General features: G+C 34.6%; 1 protein-coding gene across 1 annotated transcript; it reads left to right on the forward strand.

Moving 5' to 3' along the window:
- Window positions 1-9,177: 9,177 nt before the first annotated feature.
- Window positions 9,178-9,583, forward strand: LOC308273667 (small ribosomal subunit protein eS21-like; the record flags this gene model as incomplete). Its single annotated transcript, XM_080710915.1, has 1 exon — window positions 9,178-9,583. The coding sequence occupies one exon, from the start codon at window positions 9,178-9,180 to the stop codon at window positions 9,427-9,429; it is 252 nt and encodes an 83-aa protein (XP_080567041.1). The 3' UTR covers window positions 9,430-9,583.
- Window positions 9,584-13,968: the final 4,385 nt, after the last annotated feature.

Consider the following 13,968-nt stretch of genomic DNA (forward strand, 5'->3'; position numbering starts at 1 on the left):
CTTCCCTTCCCTTCTCTCTCTCTCTCTCTCTCTCTCTCTCTCTCTCTCTCTCTCTTTTAAATAGGGTCTTACTAGTTTGCTGAGAATCTCTAAGTTGTTGAGGCTGATTTTGAACCTGTGATCCTCCTGTCTCAGTCTCCCAACTTATGGGATTATATGAAGATATGATGTTCTGAGCCCCAATGAGGCTTTCAGCCAACTATTTTTTACTCAAAATTCACGTATACTTCTCCATTAAAAAATATGATTTACATGAATTAATTTATTTAGCCATTGATTTATAAGAGGAGTGTTTTTGCTGATGTTGCTGTTTATTTGCTCTTTGTATTGAGAATAAAACCCAAGGGTATTCTACCCTTAAGCCACACCCCCAGACCCATTTTATCTTCTTTTTTTTTTTTAATAGGGTCTTGCTAAGTTGCTAAGACTGGCCTCAAACATGGGATCCTCCAGTCTTCAGCCTCTCTCATTGAGGTGGGGATATTATGTTTTTGTTTGTTTCATTTTGCTTTAGATAATGATGTAGCACAATGACTAAGAGCATGGGCCTCAGGAATGACCTGTCTGGGTTGAGTGGAATCTCATCTACCTACTATGTCCATTCTCTGAAGTTACCTACATATCCTGTGCCTCAGTTTCCTTACAGTAATGCTGACTGAAATAATACCTACCGAAATTTGTCAAGTTAATATATTTTAAAGGAGTGTCTATTTAAACCCTGGTCATACTTATTGAGAATGCTTTGGATTTTACAGATCTAGATAAAATTTGGCTTAATCCTGCCTGTAATTGAGACATCTTCTATTGGGGAAAAAATGAAAGAGGAAGGTACCAAAAATCAAGCAAATGGGATGAATAATATTTTAGTGAAATAGAGTTAAAAATAAGAATTATTGTAAAAATCTACAATAAACAAAATAACAAAATTTTAAATAAAGACAAGAATCTATCAGTTTATTTATTTAGTTGTTTTTCACAGCCACAGATCAGGTTGAAGTAGATGTTGAAAGAGAAAGACATCTTTGAATAGATTTAAAATTTTTTTTTCGGTAAGATTCACTAAAGAAACAAGATATGCTTACTAGGTACACGTTTTCATTTTCTCTTTCTAACTATTTAGCCATTGTCACAAGTATAATTCTACAATGATAGACACACACATACACATGTATGTCATATAATTATGCATATGTATACAAATATACACGCATGCTTGTATACACACACATAAATAAAAATTACCATAGCATATTTCGATGGGTCCAATATTTAAAATAGCACAGATACATTTTGCAAGTTGATATAGATACACTAGAAAAACTGGAAAGTACTTCTATGAAATGAAGTCATTTACATGGAGTAAATGGTTTCATTCACCCATTCAATAAATACACTGAGTAAGTACTTCAATCCAGACTCCAGTTATATGAGAAAAGTTCATATAGTTCTATCTAGTGGTTTTCAACTTTTTTCCCTTATACAGAAAACCAAAGTATTCTAAGCAAACCCCACAGTTAAACTCTTAATCATACTGATTGAAATGAGACAGAAGTCCTCAGCCATGTTCATTTTATTCCTGCACCTACACCCTTAGCCATTGAATAGACTCTCCTCCGAGGGTTTGAAAAAAAAAAAAAAAACAACGTTAGAGACAAAGGATTGTACAATAGTTATACTAAAACAAATAACAACATTGTCCTGGAAAGAAAGGAAAAAATACACCTACCTCAGCTCTATTTTGTATGAGACTAAAATTGTTTTTCAGAAATGTGGTTTGTCTATGTCCCAAAGCCTAATCTCCTCTCAGGAGTTTTGCATTGAAACAGGCTTGTGCTCCTCTCTGTGTTCCAGCGCCAGTGGGTCCTGACCTCTGGCTTCCTCCAGCCAGACCACTCACAAGTTGTTTGGTGTCTTTTAGTTATTTGGGCCTCTGTAGACTGCTGGGACCTGAAATAACCAAGTCAGGCAAATACATTCACTGTTTCTGTGTGTATTAGCCTGTGTTCTTCTGCATGGAAATTCTATGAAGACAAGAACAGAGTTCTTGGGGATTTTATTGAACAATTGCCATTGCATAATTGACTGAAAGCATAAAAATCAAGAATTCCTAAACGTGCCCTTTTGCTCTCTGGAGACAGTGGAGATGTCTATAGGATGTTTTTGCTTCTGTGGCATATTTGAGATGTGAGACACATTAACAATGAGAGGGGTTTTAGGTCAGAATCAGTCTGCATCAGAGATGCCATTATCTGCTGATTTAGCTGCGCGGAAAACTGCTGAAAAATAATCCTTTTTGTGCCCTTGTCAGAGCCTTCAGGCTAGAGTTATAGAAAATCAGCTATACCTGAGTCAGATAATCATTACAAAATGAATTTGGCTCCTGACTCGATGGAAGTAATTGGGGGAACATGTCTGATAGGTATGATGAAGATTCTCTTAGTTAAAGCTTTCTAAGACTCCTTAAGTACTGAGGGCTGCTAATAACCGCACCAGCATCGGTATTGGCAAAGGAAACATCCTTCAAACTGAATGTAGGTGATCACTTAAAACATGTTTCCACCCCTCGAAGCCGGATGTTCTTCTTTTCCTTGGCTCTGGCAAGGGGCAGAGGTGCACCCTGCCCAGGTCTCTCCTTGCAGAGCAGAAGCTGATTACCCAGCAGGCGGTGCGGCTCCTGCGGGGAAGTCAGAGTGTGCTGACTGTTCCCTGGGGAGGGACATCCTGTAAAAACACCAAGGTTGAGAACTGTCATAGTCACAGCAGTAGGTGCATTTTCCTCAGAAATTAATGGAGCAAGCTGGGCAAAAATGTTTTTAAGCTACATCTTCCCTAGAGTAAGATGCAAATTCAAAGCTCTTTTGAAGCCCTGGAATGAAAGTTAAAGATAAGACTTTTTAGTTTTTTTTTTTTTTTTGACATTGATAATATAGGCAACCCTAGCACAACGAATATTAAATTGAAATGCCAGATAAGTGGGAGAGATGCTATTCAGGCTGGCTCAGAGCGCGGTGGCAGCTCCTTGAGCCTGTTTACCCTGGCAGTTTTTAATATACGATTATTGGGACTTGACCGTTGGATTCTTCCTCCCATAAGTTATGGACAAGCAATACTATCAAATTATGACTAGTCTATTTTTAGAGTGTGATAAATATATTCACCGAGTGGCTTTGACCCAGACAGTAACATCTGGTAGAAAAGTAGTAGCCGTCTTTGGAAGTTCTGTTTAGTGTTCTTCAAGACGAGGGGGTGAAAACAGCATTACTTTTCCCTGCACAGCATGCAATAATCTTAAATTATACATCCTATTCAAGAGAGGGAAGGGAGAATTATGTGCTAAGCTTAAAAGATTGCACAGCCCATTTTGAAGACCTATTTGTTACACTTTCTTAAAGAATGTGCCCATAAATATGTTTTGAATGAGTTGGTGATGGCCACACTAAAGGGTTCTGAGCCTTCAAAATTACCTTTTCTATTCACGTAGTTAAGTAAAGAAAAAGCCCAATACAGAAGCTCTTTCTTCCTTGCAAGAAAGTCTGTGCAGAAGGACAGACTCTAGCTGCGAGTTTGGCATTAAGTTTCACTAAAGAAGTATAGTCACCATAGCACCTTCCAGAAACACACTCACCCTCCTGCATCTGCATGCCCTCGTCGATCTGAACAGCTACAGAGATTCCATTGGAATGTAATTCTTTTCACCAAGAGGGAAATTGTGGTTCATAGAAGTTAGGTAATTTGCCCAGAATAAAACATTAAAATTTCAGTCATTCAATCATTCATTCATCCATGCATCCAGTTAACCAGTTATTCAAAGAATATTCATCAAGCTCTCATTTGGTGTCCGTTATGTTGTTCCTTCCACTCTTGGCAAGACGCTAAGTCTTTCTGTGATCCAATTACTTCAAATAAGAACTTGAGATTAAAAAGCTCCAAAATCAAGGTCTCATATAAGCCACCTTTCAAAATCCTAACTAACTACTATAGTTATGATTCCATTATTTGATTTTGTTCCCCTCTTCTTATTGACTTACTGACATACACCTAAGGACTCTCTTTCTCATTTTTGTTTATTTTGCTGTAAAAGTTTAGGAGACATTACAATCATCGAATTATGTCAGACTTTTTTTTTTTTTAAATAAGATATTTTAGAAGCCAGGTGTGGTGGTGGCACACGCTTGTAATCCCAGCATTTGGGAGGCTGAGACAGGAGGCTCGTGGTTTGCGGACAGCCTCAACGATTTAGTTAAGGCCCTTTTCAATTCTCTGAGATCTTGTTTCAAAATAAAGAATAAAAAATAGGGTTGGGGTGTCACTTGGAGGTAGAATGCCCCTGGGTTCCATCCCCAATACTGCAAAAAAAAAAAGATATTTTTAGTACACACACATGTATACACTCACACATATATCATTTTCTACCTAAGTGATTTTTTTTCCCATTGCCAAATATTTAAGGTCACCTAACATATGACCAGGTTGTTTTTTTCAGCTGGAGCATTTGTTTTAAAAAGAATTATCTTATAAGTATCAAATATTTTTATCAGGACTTGAAATCCTCAGGCATGAAATTACTGCCAGCACCAACAAGAAATTTGGGTCCCCAATCCAACTAATTGGAAACCGCTGGAGCATGAGCAGACACATGGGTGTGACTCATTGTCACTAATGTTGTTCTGATCACTCACACGTATTTCTACATCTTGAATCACACAGGCACTCACAACAGGAATAACAGGAGTACACAATTTGGATTTCATATGTTTGGCTGTGGTTTAATCGGTTTGTAAATGGCCAACCAACGCCCTGTCCTTTGCAGAAAGGCAGGGTAGACAATTTAAATCATTTATGATGGAAAAACATGTGCAACTTGCTTGCATACATGAGAAACAGACGGGATTATATTAAAAGTTATCTCCAAATATTCCATAAAAATTATAATCACATCAATTAAATGCTAGTGGCAAATATTTCAATTATCTTTAATGGGACACAGCTTATAAATGAGCATCTTGGGAGACTACTTGTATTCTATGTGTAGCCATTCTCTTCAAAAAGCAACAATTAGAGTTTTGCGGGTGAAAATCAGTCCATAAAATGCAAATGTGCTACAAGCTTGAAGTTTATCTTAATATAAAATTATCATATGGTTATTACAATATCCTTACCATTTCTTCTTGGGAAAGCTATAAAAGTAATGATTTTAAGACATATAGTAATATCGCCTTTCATTAAAATGTCATCTTTAAGCAGACTCAGGGTGTCTTTTCTCATTTTTCTGCCTTTCCTTGCTGTCTAAAACACCCAACAGCTTGATCACGTACCTACAGCTGCAACATGTCTTGTCGGGCACCAGGCAAAGGTCACTATGCGAGTCCTGAAATTCCATGCTGTCCATTCACATTTGTAAACTGCAGGTTATAATTGTTTTTGATATTAACCTGTGCTTGCGAAACTACACTGTCTATGATCGGTGCTTCGCTTTCATGGAAGACGGATACGTTTATTAATTCAGTGAAAGAGCATTATTTCTCTTCGACATACTTTTCTTTAAATATATCAAGAGATTTAAATTTAGATATCTGAAGCTCCCACTAGATGACACATTATTAAAACATCTGCCTTTCCATACGCCATCCTGTTCCTTGCCATTCCTCATGTCCTTTTCTACTTCACCAGACAAAATTGCCCAATCTAAATTTCAGCTCAAGTGTTTGATGGTTTTCACGCTGAGCTCAAACTGTTAGTGCTTCCCTGAGAGAATAGAATTGAAACAGGATTTAATCTAAAATAACAAAATAGAATAAAGGTTTTACATATAAATAAGTAATGCCCTGCACATTCTTGTGCAAGTTTATCTTTTTCTAGATTTTGCACCTAGTAGAGAGAAGTGGCAAATTGAAAAGATCCAGAATCTGACCAGATAGCAAGAAATGTCCTAAATAAATAAATACATGGTGTTGTGTGCCATCCAATTAATGCACTTCGTTGAAGCCAAATTTAACATTAAATTTAAACAGCTTTAAAATATAGCACCTATCCTAATATTAACTTTTAATTCCGTATGGTTATTTTAAACAGTGACATTTTCAAATATCATGATAGGTAACCATTGCAAATATCTTGGAAAATGCTAATTGGAATTGTAGGTAATAGCCTTCTTGGTATTAAGTGTCACAAAAGGCTCAGACTTGAAACTAAGCATTCCCTTTCAGAACCCCATGCTTCAGTTGACTAAGCATCACAAAGCAAATAACAAATTGCATATATCTAGTGTGGCTTCTAAAACTAGGAGTATGATTTTGAAAAGAAACCCTGTGGTCTTTGTCAGAAGAATTAAAAACACTTTAAAAAATTACAGTACCAAATCTACCTTTATCTAACCCTCCTATCTACCTTTCTCTTAAAAAAAAAAAGTGCCTGCACTTTATCCCACCCTCCTGAATATAATCTCTCTTTCAAATAAAGAAGGGGGGAGAAATATGGTTTCATATGGACAAATTTAATAGGACTTATTTTAACATATATTCGTGAATTTCCGTACTTTGCTGACATGGAAAAGATAAATATCTTTTGATCGGTTCACAAGGTACAGATATTTTTCCTTCTTATGGATACTGTTTTTATATGTGAAAAAATGTCAGGATGGAAGTTTAGCTATATCAGTTAGAACCCAAGAATAATTAAAACTGCTGTAACTTATCTCATAGGGTGTGAAGCTGAATGGTAGAGGGAATATTTGGAAAATGCACTTCACGAGTTTAAGCTCTGTGTCACTCTTCAGTGCAGCAAGCACAGTGGACAATAACACATTTTTGAATTTTGTTAACATCACCTTGCCATCATACAAATAAAATTAATTTATAGCTAATTTCTAGATTCCTGCAGGACCAGCTCTGAATTTATGTTCACAGTTATCTGACATAAAAACCTAGTTAAGTTACTAGCAAATGAATTGCTAAGGGCCTATGACATTTATTTAAAAGTTTCTTTTTCCCTCCGCTTACTATGCACACTAAATAAAAACACAGAATATATTTTATCCATGTAGATGACTGCCTGAAAATAGTTGGTTTTGTAGAAGGTCATGAAAAGGGTGACAATAGATGCATAATGCTTATAAATTTATCTCAATTTGTAAACAATGGCAAAATATATGTTTTTCAACAAATTAGATTTAAATAATGGAAAAGTATGTGTTGTTTTAAAAATGTCGACTTAAGTTGGGCAAGGTTAAAATCCAACATTAAATTGAGAGATAGTGTTACCTTTTACTGGCGGTTCTTATCAATGTTTGATGTTAACCAAACACAGAATTTAGCATTAATTTGAATAATGATTTGTGAATTGGTAGTTTATTCTAGAATAGATATCTACTATTAATAAGTTGGCTGTGTTATGTAGATGATAGATTTTTTTTATTTCTTTCTGCCAAAATTAACATATGTATAAAGAAGCCCCCAAACTTTTTGGTGCAAGTTTAAAAATTAAATGAACATTTTATATAGATAGCTAGAAACAGACATACATAGTTTAAATACTATATATAGATTGCTATGTACTATACATATGGATACATGGACATATACTATATAACTATATATAACCAATATATATATATACATATATATGACTTAAGGTTTTGTCATATATATATATACATATATATATATATGTATATATATATATGATATGTGAATGGTAAGGTTGAAGGATGTCAGGAGCATTATTCCTAGGATAAAAGGGGAAAAGGGGGAATAAAGAAAAAAAGGGAGGATGAAGGAAATAATTATGATTTAAATCTGAGAATAAAATTCAAAATTGGATATTTTTCATTATATTTTTTTACCCTGAAAACACTAAAAAGGAACAAAACTACTAGAATAAAACTTCCTTTTTAACATTCTCCAGAACATGTCAAAATTAAGTAGATAAATGAAAGCATGACAACCTTAGGATTAGGCTTTAAGAATGTAACTGAGTTTTATGAGAAAAAATAACCTAAAAAGGCCTTTTAGTGTTTTTTTTTTTTTTCATGTGTTTTTTGGTAAATTTTATTGTTTTTATTCAAATATTAAGAATAACAAGTCTACCTACAACTTATACACACATTGTAGAGATGTACTTAATAAAAAGTAAAACTTCATAGGACTGCCAGCACCTCTTTAGGTATGTATAAAAAAAAGACAGGTGAGATTGTGCTTAGTGTGGATAGTAAGCAAAGATAACTGTGAACATAAAGTCCAAGCTGGCTTTGTGGTAATCTGGAAATTCACTATACAATGACTTTATTTGTATGATCTCAAAGTGAGGCTAACAAAATGCAAATCTGTGTTACTGTCCACTGTGGTTGCTGGGTAGAAGAGTGGTATAGAGCTTAACATTTTACAAAGCACATTGCAAGCATTCTCTCGACTTGAGCATGCATTTACTCTGGGAGGTGGCCAGAATCTCAGAGCATCACACACTCTGTGGGGCGTTGAGCTTCTCTAACCCGACCCTTTCAGTATGCAAAAAAAGAATTATTCTACACTCTTTCCCACACAGTAAATGCTCAATAAAGGCCAGCTGTCTTCGATTTTATCATTAATTTGTCATTTAACTTTATATATAACAGTCACCCTTATCCTTGGTTTTGTTCTCTATGGTTTGTTACATATAGTTGATCAGTCGGAAAATATTTTGCTTGACAATTTCAAGAAAGAGAGATCATAGATACCATTCTTTTTTGTGTGGGGGGGTCTGGGGATGGAATCCAGGGACATGCGACCTCCAAGCTACATCTTCTACCCTATTTTTATTTTTATTCTTTATTTTTGAAACAAAGTCTCACTAAAATGCAGAGGGCCTCACTAAGTAGCTGAGACTGTCTGTGAAACATGGTCTCAGCCTGGGATCACAAGTATGTGCCACCACGCTATATTGTAGCAGTTGTTTTATTTAATTACTTATTATTTCTCATCTCTTAGTATGATTAATTTGTAAATCAAAACCTTACCATAGGTAGGTTTAGGAATAAACATAATGTAAGAGAAGTTGTTACTATTTTAGGTCTGAGGCATCTACCTGGAGTCTTGGGATATAGCCCTTATGCATAAGGTGGACTACTACTGTTTTCTTAAAACATGAATAGAACTTCCTTTCTCTGCTCGCGCTCGTCGTGGAGGCAGCTGGTCCGGTCTCAACATGCAGAACGACGCTGGTGAGTTCGTGGACCTGTACGTGCGGCGCAAATGCTCCGCCAGCAACCCTATCATCGGTGCCAAGGACCACGCATCCATCCAGATGAACGTGGCCGAGGCTGATAAGGCCACAGGCAGGTTTAATGGTCAGTTTAAGACCTACGCTATCTGTGGGGCCATTCGCAGGATGGGTGAGTCAGATGACTCCATTCTTCGGCTGGACAAGGCAGATGGCATCGTCTCAAAGAACTTTTAACTGGAGGAAGTTATGATGCAGAGTATTTGTCATAAATATACCATGAAAAACCAAAAAAAAAAAAAGAATAGAAAAATATGCCATAGAAGTAGTGTTGCTGAGTCACAGTAGTATGATGTAAATTTGGCACTTTATAGTGATGATAATTAGCAAAGAAAAGGCCTCAAACCCACTCCAATAAAAATGAACATCAGTGCAACTAGAAAGTATTGATTGATCATCAGTCCTTAAGAAAGTCAAGTTGACCACCTTCATAATGGTGAAAAGATGTGTGATGGGTACTTTTAACAACATAAATGATAGCCACTCTTTTCTACATGTAAGCTGAAAACCAGTTTTACCTGTTTTTTATTTTTACTTACTTCGCCAACATAAGATACCATTTACCTTAATGTACAGATACTATAAATATCTTGCTATTCATCCTTATTGCTAAACTCATAAGGAAAATAAGGAATAATGATTGAAAGTTACAGAAGAACAAGTACAGACGATACACTTATTGTACACATATGTATGATTATTTTAGATCACAAAACTAACTGTAAAGTATTGATCTGGGTGTGTATATTTATGCATTTTTTTCTGTTGGAACAAAAGGAATTAAATAGATGTTTGTTGATGACTATAGAGCAATTCTTTTCACTTTTCACCTTCAAAAAATGCTTTTCTTTCTGTGACTTCCCAGTTATTTCTGTAAGATCTATCTCATGTTGGGCAACTCGATTTTGTCTGCCTTTTATTTTATGTCTGTACAATTTTCTGTTCTTTAATTATACCTCCAACCATTGACTAAAATTTGAAAAAGTGGACATAAAAACCAATGGAAGAAAGGCCATACACACACAGTGATTCTTCTGACACTGAATATTCAAATACTTAGAGAAATGTGTGAATAATTCACCATGTGTGTCAGCAAAGCAGGTTATCCCTGTTGCTAAAAAGAATTACTAGCATTTTGTGCATTTGATTGTACTTCTCAGGCAAAAGTAGGAGAATTTTATAAAAATATAATCACAAGTAGATTCGTTTGAATTTCTTCTTTCATACAAGTATGTACATGATTTTTGAGTCTATACTCAAAGGACTCAATATCCATTGTCAAGTGGATGTTGGACAAATTTTACCAGTAGTTTCAGAGTGAATTGTTCAGAACCTTCATCATTCTTACCAGTTAATATTGCTCTGGGGGAAAATATTTTTAATTACTATTTTTATAGCTTAAGATTGCTCTGGCACATCTCTGTGGTGAGAGGTGTAATTTTACCATTTGTGGTCACAGATAGTATGTTCATGCAATGATGCTAATTAAGAGAACTACATCAGAAAGGAAGACAGAAAAAAATCATAGCCATTTTGAACTAGTAATGTGGTAAAATAATTTAGTAATGTAGAACTCTTTCAAATTTACATGCATGTCTTAGAAGTAATTTTGAAAGTTTTACCAAAATATACATAAGAATTAAAAACAAAAGATGTAGAATATCCTTCATGGATCACCTCTAGAGGTATATTTTTAAATGCCTAATTTAATATTTTATTGTAAGTTTCATTGCCTTTATAGGTGTATTTTTCCTTAAATTTTCTTGGCCGCATTTTGACTGCATGTATAATTTTATATCTTATAGTTAATTTGTCTCTTCTTTAGCCCCAGTCAAAATACCAGGGTAGGTAAAATAAGGACAGTACAGCACAAGCCTCAGACAAGCTATTTATCTTATAAAAATCCTTCAAACTTCTTTTTCAAGGCTACGTGGTAATTTATTACAAGTATTTCTCTATCTACAAACCTAACTCACCAAAAGATGATCGATACCGAGCTTCTTCATCTCTGTCTTCATTTCTTGCTTTATTTTTAGTCTATATTCTGTGCATAAAATATTTAAAGCAAAGTAAAAGGTTTACAACTTTCAATTTTTTTCACCTTTGCATGTTCTTAAATTACAGGGTTAGAATCTGCACACTTTTAGTTTCATTCTTCTTTATTTTAAAAATGATCTGCCCTTAGCGTAGAAAGCTGCTTGTTTTGTATTTCCCAGCCCTCTTGCGTGTGTGCCTGCGTGTGTATATTTTATCCCAGCTAGTTATAACCTGATAACCTGATTTCATACTGTGCTTCAGCACAACAATACAGTCATCAAACTAAAGCAACACAGTGAGTGGTCACATTAACCATCATTTTGCATGATCACTCGGGAGAGATTAAATGTATTCATTTTTACTATAGATAATCAAATATTAAAACATGCTAACTTAAAAGGGAGGTAGAACTATTGAGCTGCGACACGCTCATTGCCAAAACAATATCTTGCATGTGATGTATAACGTTCTTTGGCAAGATATTTGGAAGAAATTTTCATCAGGTCTTTTTTTCTTCTCATTTGCATTTGGTTTATCTAAAGTGAAATCCATTCAATTTTATTGAACTGTAATTCTAGTAATTTACAATATTTACATGCTGCGGTTAGATTGAAATCAGTCCTTAATTCAAATTCAATCTAAATTTACTGCATAGTAATTAGGGCTTTGTAACTGACACTAGGGGCCTATTGATTTAATGAAAAACTTAACCTTACAGTAAGTGTTTAATTAGTTGCTGCAGTAGATTCTGTTCTGTCCTAAATTGTGGACTTTAGAGAATCAGGTACTAATTTAAATTACACAACTATATAAAGATCAGAACTAATTTTTTTTTTTACATGTAGCCTAACAGATGAATTAATTTCTTCCTCTTTGAAAAGGATAGGGGGAAGAGGCGGTAATGAAAGTAATTTCCTACCCTGCCTAATTTTATGTAAGGCTGGGCCAGCTATGCTGGAAATGATTACCTACCTCTGTTAAATATTGATATAAAGAGTTATGAAAATTAAAAGTCAATGAGATTTCTTCTAGGATTATTTTGTAAATGGAAAACTGAAACAATATACATATCTACTTAGAACAGAAAGACTCTGATACAGACAGAAAAATAAAAGATTACCTGAAATATAACTGAAGGTGTTTTTTTCTTTAGATAATTTTATTCAGCAACCCAAAGCTTCAATTTTAGCAAACATTTTAATTTATTTCTAAGTGAGAATTTAAAGCATAAGTTTAGATCAACAGCAGTGATTTTAAATGGCATTGCCAATGTTCCCCTTTGATAGAAATCGAAATCAGAACAAACTCTTTGAATTTTAGTCAATATTTTTCCTAATTTATTTTAAGAATTGCAATCAAGCATTTAAATAGTACACATTTCAAGTGAATTTTAACCTGTCTATAATCTGTCAGGTCTATAGCTCATTTCTCTTAGTACACATTTGTGTTCTCGAAGCTAGAAATAGTAATGTGTCTATATAAAACTAAGAGATTAATGCCAAAGGAAAGACGATTCCTGCTGGCACATTATTCATCACTTGTCTAATTTATATTAGATGTACTAAAGGTACAGTGGAAGAAGGTTTTTTAAAAATTTTAACCAATATCACTCTTATCCATCTCTTGTAGAAAAAAAAAACAGAATTATTTTATGGTCAAATATAAAAGACTTTTAAAGTAGAAACTTTAAATACTTTTATGTATATGCTCAAATAATAAACTGACTTAAAATATTCTAAGTAGATAATATGAATAATGTTACCATATGGAATTGGTGCATAAAAATAATTAATATAGTTAATGCCTAATAACACAGTGGGTGAACCAAATATTGCAGTGTTGACCAACAACAAATTTATTTTAAAATATGTGAGTAATAACTACAGAATAATTAATATTAAAATCGAGTTTATGACAAAATGATTGAAACACCTGTTTCAAATGAACTAGTTCTTACTAAAATTAAAAATGTTTAATTCAAAGATTTCTCATTTTGGAAATGTTAATTTTTACATGGGGCCATGAATGAATAATTCTATTATAAGTTCCAAAACTTCTAATATGAAGAGACATTAAGATGTTAGTCAAAAAATTTGCAAGAATAAAACTAATATGTGCTTGAGGTTATCTAAGACTTTACTTTGTAAAAAGATATTACAAAAATAGCTTCCCTTTCTCGACAACACACTGAATTCAGACTTCATCACCTTGACAGTATACCAGCTCAGGGCCTTGTGCCCCCAGCACACCTCGGCATGAAGGCACTACACCCCAGGTACAGAAGCTTGAAAACCACCAGCTCCACTCCTTTTAATGCTCGCTCTGATGGATGGCACACATAGAGGCCATATTGCCCATCTCTCAGAGCGGCCTTCGCCGCCAGCACAGCTGAAGTCTGGATGCTGGCCACATTCACATTGTCAGCTTAAATACCCAGTAAGGACTCAAACTGGGAATAAGACAAAGTACCATAGCATGTTGATCCACTTCACTGGCCCCACCAATTAGCTGTGAAGAATATGGCTCATTTACAAGTGTATATGATAATACCGAAGCATAACCAGAAATTAGATATATAAAAAAGGAGGTCATTAGCTTGCACTTGTCTTATCTTCAGCTAAATGAATCGCAGATAAAATCAAATAGAATAAGTTAAGTCTTCTTAAGCTTTGGAGCCCT

This window comes from Muscardinus avellanarius (assembly GCF_963383645.1).
Source record: "Muscardinus avellanarius genome assembly, chromosome: 14".
Classification (NCBI taxonomy): Eukaryota; Metazoa; Chordata; class Mammalia; order Rodentia; family Gliridae; genus Muscardinus; species Muscardinus avellanarius.